The sequence below is a fragment of the Akebia trifoliata genome, chromosome 11 (genome assembly GCF_017979445.1).
Source record: "Akebia trifoliata isolate Shusen 1 chromosome 11, ASM1797944v1, whole genome shotgun sequence".
Classification (NCBI taxonomy): domain Eukaryota; kingdom Viridiplantae; phylum Streptophyta; class Magnoliopsida; order Ranunculales; family Lardizabalaceae; genus Akebia; species Akebia trifoliata.
Genome location: NC_141385.1, coordinates 8,278,153 through 8,296,017, shown reverse-complemented (window position 1 = coordinate 8,296,017; position 17,865 = coordinate 8,278,153). Strand labels below are relative to the sequence as shown.

General features: G+C 35.5%; 1 protein-coding gene across 1 annotated transcript; it reads right to left on the bottom strand.

The window, feature by feature from the left end:
• Window positions 1-2,217: 2,217 nt before the first annotated feature.
• HEN1 (double-stranded RNA binding protein-related / DsRBD protein-like protein) lies at window positions 2,218-14,783 on the bottom strand. Its single transcript, XM_086458453.1, has 10 exons — window positions 14,645-14,783; window positions 12,540-12,885; window positions 10,884-10,973; window positions 9,674-10,128; window positions 9,335-9,556; window positions 7,865-8,808; window positions 6,782-6,933; window positions 6,548-6,664; window positions 4,816-4,953; window positions 2,218-2,847 (listed from the first exon to the last, which is right to left on the bottom strand). Exons 2-10 carry the CDS (start codon window positions 12,810-12,812, stop codon window positions 2,404-2,406), a joined length of 2,835 nt encoding a protein of 944 aa, XP_086314579.1. The 5' UTR covers window positions 12,813-12,885; window positions 14,645-14,783; the 3' UTR covers window positions 2,218-2,403.
• Window positions 14,784-17,865: the final 3,082 nt, after the last annotated feature.

Genomic DNA, 17,865 nt, shown 5'->3' with positions numbered 1-17,865 from the left:
CAATGAAAATTACTTATTATTAAAATATCATTCTATTATTAGGTTTTCTCATTGATTTACTTCATTTGTTTGAATTCAAATGAATGATTCTCAAGAACTCAAACTAAAAAGGGAAATAACTCAATCAAATGATCACAATTACAATAAATAGGATATTTTAAAAGTTGTAAATAAAACTTGTATATTTCCTTACATTTATTGGATTTCATTTTCATATTTTATATTGTATAAAAAAAAACGTTGTGTCGACATGGATATTTATGTATTGACAAAACACATCTCACATGGCTTAATCCATGTGAAATGGGTCTTGTCTACATGGCTCAAGACATGCCAAATGTGTCCTATTAACATGTCTACCCTTCAAGGTCGACATAAGCAAACAAAAAAATGATTTTTTTTTTTTTTGTTGATGTTTGTTGACGAGTTCTTGTTATCAATACTCTCTATAAAAAAAAGTTAACTTTTTTAAGCATTTGAATGTTGTACATTACAGTTTTAAAACTAATCTAAACCAATTCCTACCGTTTGCTCATCTTTTTATTGTTTTTTCCTATTATAAAATAGAGATGATAAACAAACAAAAAAGTAAGTTTGATGCCTTGCAAGGTTTAGAGTAATTCTTAGTTGAAGATAAAGATGATTCATTATGAAGTTCTTTGTGGGATGACAACGAGGACAAGGACAAGTTGTGAAGTTCAATTGTGGATGATAACAAAATGTATTTAATTCATGCACTTACCATTTGAATATATTAGCAAAATTATTTTAAATTCCTAAGGTGCAAATACTAAGTGGGTAGACATATCTCAAAAAGTGGGTGCAACTATGCTCACCCTTTTGGAAAAGGAGGAGAAGTAAATAAAGTTGGAGAGGCATTATTGGAAGGGGGATAGAAGAGAAAAAAAAAATGAAGTTGAAGAGTTCTTGGAAAGGAAAGAGAAAAAGGGAATAAAGTTAAAATTGTTCCCGAAGATTAAAATCCCAACCCCTATTTTTTATTTTTATTTTAATGATGGGGGTGTCTGAACCCTAAGGAGGTGAGGTAACCATGGTTTTTAAACTCGTCCGAGACCAAGACGTATCGCCCGAGTTAACTCGGTATCAGAGCTGAACGAGACCAACTCACAAAGTCATTTTCTGACCGAGATTTGTGAGTCACAGTGCAATTTATTGATTTGTCTCACGAGACATCTCCAAACATATCGGAAAACTCGTTCGAGACGACTCGGTATCGGAGCTGAACGAGACGAGACGAAATACCAAGTTTAAAAACTATGGAGGTAACTAGTCTCTTAGAGCACCATATCTCGTCCAAATCCCCTAGGTACATTCAATAACCTACAAACCACACATACCAAGTAAGCTAGGATAAATCTCTATGAATGATTAACGAGGGGACTTGAACTCAAGGCTTCTTCCTTTTTTAAACTTAGAATGTTAGAAATTTCACCCATATGAAAGATATTTTTTTGCCTTTTACCTTCTTTGTCTCGTTTGTAGGAAAGAAGCATATTCCTTGTAAGAGGGGTTATTCCCAATTTTATTGCTTATTTATCTTTGTAACAAATTATTTGGTGTGTTCAGAGAAGTTTTCTTTGAGGATTTTCTACTTAGATGGGACTTACTTTATTTAGCTGAGTAGCTGAGTGCGTTAAGTACATTTCTTCTTGGATAGTCTATTGTGTGTCCTGCGCTCCGTTCCCATGTAATGGGCTAAGTGTCATATTCTCTCTTTGTATTGAAGGTGGCCTCTCCTGCTTTTTTAAAAATAAATCTTCATTTGCCTATTAAAACAAACTAACATTATTCTAAGAGCCATGGTATTGTAATTTTGTTTCCTTGGACAAAAATGACTGATAATATTGAGGTTAAAAGTAAATGAATGTGTGGCCACTTTTGGTCTTCCAAATCTTGGTGTCAAATAAGTATCCCACCTTCTCTCCCTATAGTAGAAAAGATGAGCTTAGAAAACCCACATACATGATGAGGCACATATTCTCTCACAATTACCCCCACCCACATCTAAGAACTTTTTTTTTTTTTTCTGAAGTTGAACATTTTTCCTAGTTGCAATCAAACACAAATATTTTCCCCAGAAATCCATTTTCCTGGCTGAATTTTCTGATAAAATGCACTCTCCACTCATACACTCTTAATGCACTAAACCACAAAGAAGTACCAAGATTCTGGCAAGCTTGATTCAGGGCCAAGACAAGAAAAAAAAAAGGTATGTATCACATTTCATCTCCTGTAACAAAACGTTCACAAAACACATCCCATTTTCCAATAGAAAGGGTAAAAGACTTTGAATACCTACTATATATAAGTTGAAGAGTCTCTCAAATTGAAATCTATAACTTAAATTAGCTGTAAAAAAGAAAATTAACTATCAAGATATATTTACGGTTGAGTTGGGGTGGCAGTGTTACTCCACTCCCATATAACTTCACAATGGTGAGCCAAATCTCCATTTATCGAGCACTCATCTGCCGGACATACTTGGCCCTTCCTGAAGATAGCAATCTGAGAGGCAAACCCCGGTTCCAAGTCTCCAGACCCACCTACCCCACTGAACTCGACGGAGTAATTGTGTCTAGCGGCAAGGTCAGAAGCCCAGCAATTAAACTGCTCTCGGGTCCACTCAAACTTGTGGTCGTGGTTGCGGAATTTGCATGGCAGAGAATTGGTTTTGTCGTCTCCATCGTCCTCTCGGTTGCTGTTTCTCTGAAGTATCGGATTGTATTCATAGTTTGGTGTGGAGACAATGAGAATGTGTGGACAGAAGGAACTCAGTACAACATCACCAAACAAATATGCTTGATCCTCCTCCATATGCTCAATTACCTGCACAATCCCATCAAATCTTCATCAATTTACAGAGTATGTGGATATATACTTAAGCATCCCCTCATTACAACATTAGCATGTTTAGTAGTCTCTTAATGTGTATCAACAACACAGATATGTGTGGACAGAAGGAAGAACACCGTGAAAGCTCCACTCTTGAAGAATCGCAAAATCAGTTTGTAGAAAAGTTTGCAAAAGCAATTGGTCGTAGTTCTTCGGAAAGAATTCGATTCAAGTTGGATATACATGAATATGATATTTATTGCTCCTTGGAAGGCATTCGACAAAATAATATGGGTCACATATGTTCACAAGTGCAATGAGAGTTTAGACATTAGATATAACAGTGTAAGGGTAGAACATGGATTTTTTATTTTTTATTTTATTTTATCATTGACCAATGGAACTAATTTAATTTCCCAACATTGTTATTATAATAGAGAGGAAAGGGAACTGTATTATTCATTGATTCATTCTCATCTCATTGTGTTGTTTCTCATTTCTCTCTTTCTCCTCTCACACTTTCTCCTCTATTATCAACAACAACAGCAACCAAAAACAAAACAAACAAAAATTAGTATTTATTCACAACAACAATAATAGTAATACTAATAAAAAAAAATCATTGATCACTGTTCCTACTTGAGTAAAGCAAATGTAATACTGATATTATAACTTATATCTAACCTAGGCAAACGCTTAAAAGCCTAGTGCATGGAGACTACCTACAAGTTCCTTTAGGCTCTAAAGGTTGTAAGTAGGTGAAGCTATTGCCTTGGAGAAGTATCGACAAAAACGAGCTCACATAGTCTAAATTGATGAGATAAGAACGGTAGTAAATATTCTCAAGAACAGCTTTGGAGTCCAGTGGATCCCAAATAAGTCGGAACAAAACAGAATTTATGGAGTCCAACTCTAGAGAAGAAATGCATAGATGTAAAAACAATTGGTAGCCAAGGGATGCCACTATGCTACCATTTTTGCTATCTTCATTTTCTTATCCATGTAGAGGGAGAAACTGAAGAAGATGTTACTCATAAAATCAGAGGCAACTGTCTAAAGTGAACATGTGCTTAGTGCTACTTGACACACATACAAATCAAATTAGGACCACTTTGTATGACAGCTACAGACCCATCTATGCTTTGCTGAATAAGTGCAGTCGAATTGAGGAAGTAGACATAAAATGAGAGAAGACCCATGAAAGAAAAAAATAAGAAATCAATGCATTTCTGAGTATGAAATATCCCCAAGATGTGGGAAAAAGGGAGAGAGAGAGTTCAGTCAAGTGCATTGAAGACCAGTGACAACACTCAAGAGAAAGACGACCGTGTAGGTTGAAGGTTCTTAAAGGGTGAGAAGGCCAAGAAGGACACGATTGTAGTATTGAGTGCAGATTTGAATAGAGTAGCATTAACATAACATGGCTTTAAATAGAATGAATAAGGCTTGTGATGATGAAATGTTTCTACAGGTTTTCGAATATCAACCTTGGATGATTGTAACTATGTAACCATCAGCTAGACCTTTTCCACAAATGTTCATAAATTATTGCAGTCATGCTAAAGTAAGTTATAGATGAATCAATCACATTGTTACAATCACCCAACTGAGAACTTTAAATGAGACAAATCATAGGTGGGCCCTTCCTCCCTGCACATAGACCTTATTGTATATAATTTTAAAGATAGAAAAAGAAATGTGCATAAATTTGGAGAGATTCTATTGCCACACCAAGTTTTGCTAACACCGCCCCAATTCATATGTAAATCACCAAAGAATTAGCACACATCTTGGGTGCTGTTAGTCAAAGTTGGTGTGGCAATAGAAGCTCTCTAACTTTAACAGCAAGCAGAAACTTTTGCATCTAATGTACAAACCAAGGTCATAAGCACTTGATGCTACCTTCTATAATTAACTACATAAAAAGTTGAGCACTCCAAGGCAGAAAAGGAGAATATGTACCTCCAAGCAAGTGCCAATATCAAACCCATACAGACGAGAGTCAAAATCTGTGATGGAGCCATCATACAGCAAGACAGATTTTAGGTTGGGTCTTGACATGACAGGGTCAGAATTTGCAATTAGTTTCGAATGGAGAACCTGCAATATTAAAAGAAATTCAGATATTTGACCAACAAAAGACAACATTTAGTTGATGAAGCAACTTTCAGGTATTGAAGAACAAGAGGGGGAGCCTTGTCACTCCTATGTCATATAATTCCCAGAGGCTTTCTTGTATTTGGGAGGGAAGTCATCCCCTTGCCTACTCCATTCAAGTGAAAAAGATCAGGAGGATTGGACCCAACCAAAAATATAATTTAGGCCATTGCAAACAACCACTCAATAATTGCAACTATATATATATATGGGTCACGTTCCTAAGACTCATATTGAGACTCACATTGCGACACACCGTTTTGTCTTATATGGGCAAAAATGTTTAGAATGAGCTGATTTTTTGTGAGGATGATCTCTGTGATGAGGGGATCATCCTGGAAAAAAATCATCCAAATCCAAAACTTCTAACCCCATCAAAATTGATTTACAAAAATTGGACGGTCTATAATTTTTCAACAAAAATTGGACGGTCTAGAAGTTTCATAATGAGCTGATTTTTGGCAAGGATGATCTCCTCACCATAGAGATCATCCTCACATAAAATCAGCCCATTCCAAATATTTTTGCCCATATAAGACAAAACGGTGTGTGTCGCAATGTGAGTCCCAATATGAGTCTTAGGAACGCTGTTCTATATATATATATATATATATGGGAAATGTTCAGCACCCTAAGTTTTACCACACACTTTACAAACGTTTTTTGTCTTACATGGGTTAGAAGTTTTGGAATGGGCTGATTTTTGATGAGGATGATCTCTATGATTAGAAGATCATCCTCCCCAAAAATCAGCCCATTCCAAAATGTTTAGCCCCATGTTTACACGTTGAAAATTCGTGGACCGTCCATTTTTTGTAAATCATTTTGATGGGGTTAGAAGTTTTGGAATGAGCTGATTTTTGGTGAGGATGATCTCCTCACCATAGAGATCATCCTCACCAAAAATCAGCCCATTCCAAAATTTCTAACCCATGTAAGACAAAACACGTTTGTTAAAGTGTGTGGTAAAACTTAGGGTGCTGAACGGGACCCATATATATATATATATATATATATATATATATTGACAAATAAAATTTTATTAGGAGGACTAGTTGTCCTCAAGAAAGAAAAACAACCTAGCTTCTCTCACTACAAACCAGATCACACCAAAACAAAAAGTCTTCAAAGAACAACCCTCTAAACTCTTTAAATTGCTTACACCAAAAAATAGCAAACCAAGGATGCTGAAAATTAGCTTAGGCAAGGAACTTTCCTTTCCATTGCACCCTAAATATAATGTTTTCCATGCCGTACTCTCCAAATTTCCATTTATTATTGGAGAAGTACAACGAATTATATGCACAGGATCAATATTTGGCTTACGAAATGAAGATGCCAAATTGATAAGTTGGTACAAGTCCTTTGAGTGAAATATCACAGACCTGTATAGGGGGAAGGCAGGATTTGATCCTAAGTCTGTAATATTCCACTCTACTAAATCTGATGAAGGAATTCAACAATTACTTGAAAGAAAATGTTTGAGATGTCAAAGAAAATGGTTTCTAAATGTAAGATTACTATTCTCAGTTCAGACCTTTGCTGCATGGCCAAGACTCTTCCGTGAAATGTCCACACCAACAATCTTTTCCAGGGTAGTTGGATAGTCTAATAAAGAATCCAATAGACTACCTGACCCACAGCCAAAGTCAACCTGTAAATTAGATGGAAAGAAAAAGCTCTCAATAGTTCATATTAAAAAAATTCTGGAACAAAAAAAAAAAGATTTTTTTTGGTGGGTAAGAAAGAGATGAGTAACATTAGACAATACCAAAGTAGTAGCATGAGATTCATTGATGTGTCTTAGTGCATATTCCACCCGCTGCTTTGAAAGAGGAGGGCTGAACAAAGCCTGCTCCATTCTTTCCTCCATGGGTTCTGCTACCCGCAACAAATTTATAGAGTACTCCAAACAAAAAGCTTCTGCAACCATTGCAAAACATAGCCAGTTAAAAACAATATTACAGAAAATAAAACTAACCAAGTAATGATAAGAAAAACAACAATGAAGTCTTTAAATAAGGACAAATCCATTATTGTGGTTTTACACAATGACGAGATTGTGTTTGTGCGTATTGGTCTTCTGTAATTTCAGGTTTGTCCGAATAAAATAAAAATACTAAATTTCACCAAAATTCAAGCAATAATCCATGGATTTTGTAGATAATCCATAGATCCAATTGTGTAAAAAAGTTAAATCAATATAATAAAACACAACAGTGAGTCCCACTCCAATTTTAGTTGTGGGGTATAAACGTCCCACTCCAGCTACAATGGAGTGGTGTCCACACTACCCTACTTTATTGCCTTTCCTCTTCAAGCCCCCCCCCCCCCCCCCCCACCCCCCCCCCCCCCCCACCCCAAACCACATATAAAAAAAAAAACCATTTTCAATAATATCCCTCCTATTTTACAATCTTTCTTCCTTTACCCCATCCCCATTAACCCCCAAAGAGGATGCCCGTGCCCATGTCATAGGCACGGGCAAACTCTAGTAATTAAATAAAAGTGGAAAACTACAAATTAGTCAAAGTTGTGAAAAGAAAATAGTCACAAGACTCTTCAATTCAATCCAAAACTCAGATTCGATAAGATGTCCAAATCAAGCTATGTCATTTTTTAAAGCTCAACATGGTGAAATATACTGCAGATTAAAAGGTGAGTCTCAACGAAAAAACTTTCAAGAGGTCTGGAGTCCGGTCCCTTGAGCTGTATCATTATGTACTGTGGAACACATTATAACAGCAACGCAAACAGATAAATTTCAAGATTGTCAAATATGCGAGGAATTATATGATATCATCCTGCATATCTTATGGTGAGACCCTAAAATACCAATATTTAACATACACACCTGATAGAGAAAGTGATTTAGCAGAATCAGCATTTGCAGCGAAAATCAAGTCATGAGAAGGCAACTCCGTAATGAAACAAGCAGATTGGTTCAAAGCCATCTGAGTCACGCATACTTCAAGCTCGGGGATCACAGCACCAATTCCTATTTCAAACTCAAACTCATCATGGCTTTCAAGTTCTTTAATGTGTTCCCCTTCCTTTACCAAAGAGATAGCATAGCTTATGCATATTAAAGATCCATTACAAGGGCAGACACCCGAATCTGGACCTTCAATGTTCAGAAAACGCAACTCTTGTTGTTTCGTTATATTTGGTTGTTTCTCGCAGTTTGAGCCAAGTGGCCTGCATCTTCGAAAAACACTATTCTTCTGAAAATTATGAATAGATAGACACAACGCAAGTTCCTGGGAAAAATTCTGGGAATGAACATGAATATCTTGAGAAGAGGACAGCTTCTCTATGGGCATATCTAGGTTCTTAAAATATTTGTTCAACCATGAAAGAACTTTTAAAGCAGTGTTTTGAATGGCATTGTTCTGCTTCCTATAAGAATCTTCAGGTGTACACTCAATAATCAAATCCTGACCCTTCGATAATATCTTGATTTTACATCTGAAAGTGCCTCCAAGACCGGCTGATTCCCCACCGTTAGTAGCACTAGTTCCTCCGGTTGCATATTCTGTTTCTTTAGCTGGTTTTGATACCTTCAACGTCTTGCGGGTGTCTGATATTTCTGAAGGAGAGTCCATAAAGTTATCAATGGAAATTACAGAGAATTCAGGTTCTGATAACCAATTCAGACGGCAGAACGTATAGAGAAGATCCCTCGGGAGGGGACCCCTCCAGTTCGAACGTGCTGTGAATGATACGGGCAACTCTCCTGCAAGTATTGCTTCTCTAGATAACTTGTAACCTCCATCAGGAAGCCTACCAACAAGCATCCTGTATAAAAAAAATTCCATTAATGGCAGTTTGGAAAGGAAAAACAAATTTATGTTACTGAATAATACTAGAGTTTGAGGTTAAAGGGGTAAAAGAGGAAAGATAGTAAAGTGAGAGGTATTATTGAAAAACGGGGGAGAACAGGAAAGACAATAAGTTGAAGTGGGGAGAAAAGGAAAGGCAATAAAATGGGGTTGTGTGGACCCCACTCCTTTCTCTCAATCTTTATACTCCACAAACTGTAGCCGGGTGGGGTCCATTGTTGTGTTTTATTATATAGAATTATAGATTATAGGCTTTAAAAGCTTCTGCTTAGCCTGTGGTCAAGAAGAAAGAAATTACATGCCAAAGCAGGGGAAAATATTCGTAGTCATATAGAAAATAATCAGAACATTGGACGAATAAAAATATTTAATTTTCTTCATATAAACCCACATTAATATAGTACAAAGGAAAAGTGAAACAAAAAAAGTGTGTTAAAAAAAAGTGAACAATTGGATCATCTTAATTGGTGTGGATAACGCACCTGTAATAGGTACCAAGGGAAACAACTTCATGAAAAAGGTCTGTAGACTTCCATCTGTATCCTATGTTTGCTAAGATTGCATCTCCATAAATATTTTGACCACAAAAATAAGACGCCCTTTCATTTAGTGTTGTTTCCAGGTTAGTGGTTTCTTTTGCATTTGAAAGATCGGAAGATACCGAGAAGTACAATCTCATTTCAGAAGAAGCTTTGCCAATGGACCTGCAAACAAAATGGCAGCCACAATGCACAGTATTTAGCCATATATTTTAAAAAGAATACATATGTCAAGAACAGATTTTCTACAATATTGGTCACAGATAAAAGGGTTCTACACACCTTGAGACTAGGACATGAGAAGCATCAGCTACGCCCAGTTTTTCTGCAATAACATCCATGTAATATCCATCAGAAGGAACATTAAGATCCACTTGTTCAACAGGCTTCCCCATTGAGCAGGGAATAAGTACGGCTTCAATCCAAATGCCATCCTTGGAGTCTGACTTTGAGTTAATTAATTTCTCTATTGTCTGTATAGGGTACGGGTCCTTCCTCCAAATCCAATGCTTCCTTTCAGAAGTAGCAACTAAACCAGATAATCTTGCAGCCCTCTCAATAAATGATATATTCAATAAAATATTTGCTTCTGCCTCGTGATCAATGGCTTTGCATAAATTAGTCAGCTTCAGGTCACATGCAGCAAGGATAGGAATAGGAACTAAACCATGAAGGTCACCTTCTCTCTCTAATGCTTCTCTAAAGTGACAAGTCAATGGATGTGACGATGAGAGGAACTTTACCAACAACCACCAATAAAGTAAAAAAGAGTCAGTAAATATGGAGTTTCAAGTACAGATTATGAAATAATAGTAGTAGTCAAATCACATAGCTCACTCTAGTCATGTATGCATAAATGGATGTTCTTTTCAAATAAGAATGATGATGAGCATTTATTAACAGGTGACCAAAAGAAACTTCTGATGAAATTCAAGGTGGAGTATGCAAATTTATATCATATCTCATTAAGAAAGAAGATGGCCAACAGAAAGTCCTTTTTTTTCCTGGTTGGAGACTAGTTGGGGATTTTTTAAGTCAATTAAAATAATATAGGGTTTGTTTACATCAATTAGAAAAGTCTGAACCTCGAGGGTATTTCCTCTCAACACACACAAGGAATCATACCAATTTAAAAAAGAGTCGCAATAATCAGACGCCCCTCACTGACATTCGCCCCCCTATGCCCCCATCACAGAACCATAGATCATTTTCCTCAGGATACACAAGAAAAAGATTTATAGTTCTGCGTATCCCGAGGCAAATGGTCTACGGTTCTATGGTGGGGCATATGTCAGAGGGGGGCGTCAGAAAATCATTGTTCTTTAAAAAATTCAACTTAACAAACTGAAGTATTCACTATCCCTTTCTGAAAATCAATAAAGGTTCAGATTTTCCTAGCTAGCCATTATTACTAAAGGTGTTTGCGATAATGGAAGCTAATTTTCAATCGTTACTTTCCAATTTGAATAAGGATGAACTACCAGGTACCAACCTCATTTGAAAATAGAAAAGAGACACGAGAAATTAATTCATCCCATGTTTCTTGTATGGTGAGACTATTTGTTGAAGGCTGGACACCAAGCTGCAATAGAAACAGAAGTAGAGAAAGGATTATTAATTAACTAAAAAATATCTTGGTAGGTTTAATGATCTAACAAATATTAGTCATCTTAGAATCAAGTTATAAATTTCTCATTTATGAGCACATGAGAAAGAAGAAATGAAATTCATCTAATAAAAAAAAAAAACATCAGATATAAGAGACTGTTCTCTCTGTCTGTCATTCATGTGGATACAAGTGTCACAAAAAATGAGGATCAGTAATAATTGACGAAAAGCACAGAAAAAGAAAGACAAATAGCAAAGCAATCTTACACACAAGGCATATTTACATGATTCACCACAAACAGTGATGCCCTGGTTGACAACAATCGAGAGCTTCTACTTCATGCAAAATGGTAAGTACTGTATGAAAAAAAAAAACGACAAATTACATATGTCCCAAGCCCTAGTCCCAAATCAATAAGGAAAAATTATACATATAAACAAAAATATAAGGAAAACCTAATACAGAATTTAAAGAAACTACATAATTTTTCCAAAGTTTTACCCGAAGAAATTACGTCAGCCTACCTTGAGGTAATCATCTGACCCATATTCCAAACTAGCTCATATAAAGGTCCAATTGTTGGCTGTATCGAGTACCACCTCTGTGATTTGTCGCAGCCATTGTTACAAGTCGCATGCTTGAGATACATTACAATCAATTAATCAATCGTTAAGACTCTAGAGAATAAAGTTGCTTCCCTTGGTGAATTCAAAGGAATTAGTTTTATAAATCTTCGTACCAGCTGGAATGCCAAAATTCATGGAGGAAACTTTTGGAGGAGTTTGTATAGTTTCCTCATGAAGTACTAGTGTAGTTGGCACCCGCTTAACCTTTTACAATTAATTTGGATTCGGTGATTAATTACTGTGAACCAACCAACTACTCCAAAAGACCGATCTGTTGGAGAGGGGGAGAACTAAGAATATAAGAGGGTCACGAGGCTTAACAGGGTATGAAACACCCGAGAGTAGAGAAAACTATACACTCACCACTCCCCCTCACCCATAAGGGTGGAAAGAATTGAACCTCTGACCTATACGAACCTAGTGCTTTGATACCATGTTAACCAACCAACTACTCTAAAAGACCAATCTGTTAGAGAGGGGAAGAACTATGAATATAAGCGGATCACAGAGTTTAACTAAGGTATGACACACTGAAGAGTGGAGGAAAATATACACTCAACACTCCCCCTCACCTATAAGGGTGGAAAGAATCGAACCCATGACCTATACAAACCTAGCACCTCTGATACCATGTTAACCAACGACTCCAATTGACAGATCTGTTGGAGAGGAGGAAAACTATGAATATAAGAGGGTCACACGGCTTAATTTGGGTATGGCACACCCCAAGAGTGGAGGAAAATATGCACTCAACATTTACAAATATTTTTCTAAATAATTTAAACATTCCGCATATTAAATGGTTGCAAACTCCATCATTCACTTAAGTAAAATACTGCAACTAAATGGTGGAACGTGAAGTAAATAATAAAGCAAAGCAAAATATAATAACAAAAAGAGAATGAAATCAAACCTTCTCTAGCGCCATCTTTGCAGCGGATTGCTCTGCATCCTTTTTTCTTGTGAAGGGTTCCGAAGTAATGGAAAACTCCGGAAGCTGCAAGCAGCAACGAAACAGGCAGGGACGCTGTTGTGGGATAGCCAACCCTGGGCAGCCATTTTGGACAGACTCCTGCACTTCCTCTATACTATAGCATGCCTCGTTACCATATTTCTGGTTGATAATAGCCTTCGGTGTAGGCGCCGCCTTATTCACTACAAGAGATGGGGCTTTTCCAGTTTCCATTGATCCCCTTTGATGTGTTTATGTATGTATAAATTACAAAACTGTATAAATTAATCGAACTTCTAATTGGCTCCTGTTTGATACAAAACACATCGCCCGAATCAATTGCAGAACATGCCAACGTGGCACCCAAAACCACCATCAGGTGCCACATGTACATAAAGCATGAAATTTCATGAACTTCCAAAAATAACAAAATTGAAAAACGAGATTTTTTTTACTATTGGATTTATATGTTAAATCTGGGAGTTCAGTGATCATCCATTTTCAAACTCAAGATCTAGCCCAAAAAAATATTTTTTTTCAGAATTTGTTTTTTCAAACACAATCTAGACCACAAATCAAGAGGGTTGAGGAGTCATTTGGACTAATGTGGCAGTCCACATGGCCCAAATTTAAACCTTGGTCCATGCAACCTTTTCCCATATATATAAGATGGCATGTGCAAACACGCATGTATCGCAGAAGGATTTATTTGTAATTTAAAATATTAATTAAAGGATTTTTTAAGATTACAAAGTAAAAATGATATTTTTGTAATTTTGAAAACTAAACAATAATATCATGGGATAGTAATTTTCTTGATTTTTTAGCAAAATGACCTTGATTATATTAAATTAAAGAGTCGTTCTATATTGACTTCTCACAACACTATGCTAGAAACTGAGCTAACATGGACATGAGCAAAGAACCATAGATGTTTTCCCTCTTATCTCGAGGAAAAGCATCTATGGTTCTTTGCACATGTCTACATCAACTCAGTGTCAAAAGCAATGTTGTAAGAAGTCTCCATTTAGCATTTTTCTAAATTTAAATATAAAAATGGGGGTAGTCGAACCACTTCTACTCCACCTTCTCTCATTATAATCGTAAAGATATATGGGACACGTCGGAGGACATCTAAAACTGACAACTATTTTTACGCAGGTACCTAGATTACTATCCATTTTTTCAATGTTTTCTACAACACCACCAAATGCCGTTGGATCTTGTAAAATAGATGGCATTTGAGCAATGTGAAAAAAATTATAACTTGTAGATGTCCCCCGAATGCAACCCTATGTATATTTTATAAAAATATATCCTTTTGGCTACGTAAATAGCAATCCAAGCATTGCATTCTCAAAAGAAATGGCATTTAATAATCTGATACAAACCCAATAAATAAACCAAAAGCACCTAATTGTTAGTGATGCAGAAAAATTAAGCACATATCCCTATGGTGCATGGTTTTAAAACTCATTTTGACATCTCGTCCGTGAACGAGACCAAGTCTTCTCTGACGAGTTTTCCCACACGTTTGAGATGTCTCGTTCAACAATGAGAAAAATGAACGTGGATTTTAAATCTCGATACCAAGACGACTCAATCTCGGACGAGTTTTGAAACCATACTATGGAGTCCTAACAAACATCCACCCCAACCAAAGAGATAAAGACTCGACATTCCGCACCACCACTAACACTTAGGTGTGCTTTTAGTATATCGATCGATTAGGTTCAAACCTCGCAATGAATCGGTACGGTTAGGTTTGTATCATAATCCAATAAAGAACACAAAAATAGAGCAAACAAGCCAACTAAAAAAAAAATTACAAATTTGCAGGACATTTCAAAAGAGAAATCCAACAATAAAACCCTAAATATTAGGGCAAACTGTTAAACAAAAAGTTGGAAAAAAAGAAAAGAAGGAAAGAAGAAAAAAAAAAAAACTGAAAAAGTTGCAGAAATTAAAAGAAACGCGAGAAGACTTCGAAGAACAAATACCATTAACGATGTCTTCAAGACGTAAAGATGAGATTTTTTTTTCTAGAGATGAATCGATGATCGTACCTTACTATCTTTCTCTATCTGTTAGTTCTTGCGGAAGGAAGGAGAGTATTTTGAGTGTGAGACGCGCTGTATTTGGTTTTGGGAGGAAGACAAGATTGGAACTTGGAAGGGCAGTTTTCGAAGGGAGGGAAAGTTAACATAACGAAGGAAGTTTAGGGATTGACTAACCTACACTCGTATGCTATAAAGCTTAAACTGCACTGTTTTACAAGTGTCAGATTTGAACGTGATCCGCGTCAGTACTATGGGCCACGTTTTGGGCCTTAAAGATTCTTTAGAATTATATTGTTCTTCTTGGCGTACATTTTGTTATTATAATTTTTTAATTCTTTTAATAAAATTATTATAAAAAGTTTAAACATTTTAATGAGAGTAATATTAAAATTGACATCGATTCTCACAATGCTGATGTGGAGGTGTGCACATAGTCATAGATGTTTTTTCACTCTCATGTTGATGATAGGTATGAATAGTCTCGTACATACATCCATGTCATCAGTATGAGAATCGATGTTAATTTTAATATTACTTTAGTATTTTTAATTTTTTTTTAATTCAAAAAATAAATAAACAAATTAAATCACTTGATAGTAGGGGTGTCAATCGATACCCATTTAACCGAAAACCTCTATTTCGATTTCCTCTTCATGGGAATTGATTAGAGTTGGGTCTAAAATAAAACTAAACCGAAAGGAATCGAAGCCATTAGGTTCTATACAATAGGTACCTCAAATCGATTTGTTTTGTCATTTCTATTGTATTATGGACAATTTAAGGTATTTTTTATTTTAAAATAAATGCATCTTGTAGACACCAAAATTTGAATGAACCTTTCATGTAAAGTGCCCAAAAATATTTAAAATTTTGAATGAACCTCAAAACCCAAACCCTCAAAAAGCTTGTCTAATTTTCAAATAAATGACTTAAAACCTCCTCATACTTGGCCCATGGGTCAAGAATCTTCCCCATTCTCTCACCATCGTCACCTTACCTCCCAACCCAATCATATACAAATCCTTAATCAATCTCAACCCAACACCTAAGCCTATTAGATCTAAAGCCTAACTCAAAACCATTATCCTAAGTCCAAGCCCAATGATCACTACCAATCATCACAATGATCCAAGATCTTCAAAATGGGACACATGTCACCACCACAACCTATCATCCTAATCCATTTACCAACCCCATCACTTTTCTCTAAAAAGCTAACCCACCCACATCAGAACCCACACCTATATCATAACATACCTTCATCATTATCTCTAAATCCCTCATCATAAGCCACCCTCACACCTCTTTGACACATGTCACTATATCTTCCACCTTGTAAAAAAAATCAACAACTACCCTCTTACACCGTCATTATTCTAATCAAAATTAAATTCATTCAACTCACTTAACACTCAATCCAAATGAATTGAAAGATCCAACTCATTTGGATCACAAACCACCCATTTACACCCTTTTCACAAATATCTTTCCCCCAACCTTAAATTTCACATATAAACCTCATGTCACTTTACACATTTCCACCATTTCACCCCACTTTACCCCTAAAAGTCACCTCAAAAAATATATAAAACTCTCATTCTCACCACAAATCCTTCCCAAGACTTGAATCATCTATCAAGTTTCACTCTCTCTTAACTCTCAACTCTCAACTCTCAATTCCCTTTCTCATAACCTCTACACTTACACCCTTTTTATTATTACCAATCCTACATATTTCACACATCAAGACTAAATTAATAAGCTCACCACTTGAAAATTAAGAAGAAAGTCAAAAAGGAAGAAGAACAAGGTAGGATATGCACTAAAAAAAATCTCCCCTTTCTTTATACTTTTCCTCTTCTAATTTTTCCATCTTCCTTTTATTTTTATTTTTATTTTTAGTTTTTTATCAAAACAACCCTAAGATGTAATGGATACCATCTCCTACCTTAAGTAAGTTGGGTTTCGATTTGGTTGAAAGTGTAGGGGTTGAAAATTCTTTATAAAAAAATTATTTTCAAAAAATCCTTACACTAATACATCTACCACAAAACCTTTCGAGACTAAGGCATTAGGCCATTTTTTTTTATTTTATGAAAGTAGTCCCTTAACTGAGGAGTCTACATTTTTCAAATATGTTCGAAGGTATGGACCATAGAAGGGCCCCTTCCTTAATAAGGAAGTCATCAATGATTTAAACCAAAATTAAAGTTCCTCGCACTTGAGAGTACAAACCAATTTTTTTATTCACTTTCCAAAATTGACGGAATTCGAATCCGAAGTTACCACTTATGGTGGAGGGATTAGGGTGTCTAACACCTTCCTTATTGCCTAATATGGATACCCAATAGTTGTTATTCATATGAGAGTCACAAACAAAATAAGTTTTTCAAAATCATTTCCGGGTGTCCATTCACATTCTTTTATAAAAAAAAGAATAGTAGTGACTCTAAACCCAAGTAGGAGAGATCTTTAGAATTGAGAATCTCATGTCTACACATGTCATATAAAATTCTTTAATTTTCCATATAAATTATCGATTGGAGCTTAAAATGAGTTATCTTCTAAATATTTATATCTTTTAACTGAGATAAAATTTTATTTTTGAAAAAATAGAAACCCATTAATTTGTAGATTTAGTATAAAAAATTATAACTTAGTTAATAATTTGTTAATTTTTAAAAGGAAAAAATATTTATAATGATTTGAAATACCTTTTTTCTCATTTGATTCTTGGGAATCGGAATTGATGGGTACTCATGATTTTTGGTGGTTTCAATTTCAGTTTCATTTATTTTGGAATCAGACTCGGAATCGACAAGAACCAGAACCGAACCAAATAAAATGATTATGGTTCTAAGTTGATCAAGAATGGAATAAAAAACGAGTCATTGACACCCCTATTGGATAGTCCAACGTTTTAGTAACTCGTTGGACTATCCAACATTTTAAATGAAAACTAAATTGTTGGGGGTGTTAAAGCAAGTTATTAAAATGCTAAACAATCCAATGTTTTAATCATTCAAAGGACATTTTGGTAAAGTAATGTATTTTAATACATTAAAACGATGGACAATCCAACAAGTTACTAAACATTGGATTGTCCGGTGACTTAATTCGTTTTGGTAATTTTTGAAGAAATAAGATAGATTTATTTTTTTTTTTGTAAATATTAAGATATTTATCCCTCTTTTAGTAACTTTTCAATTTTTTTTTTTTTTTTTTTG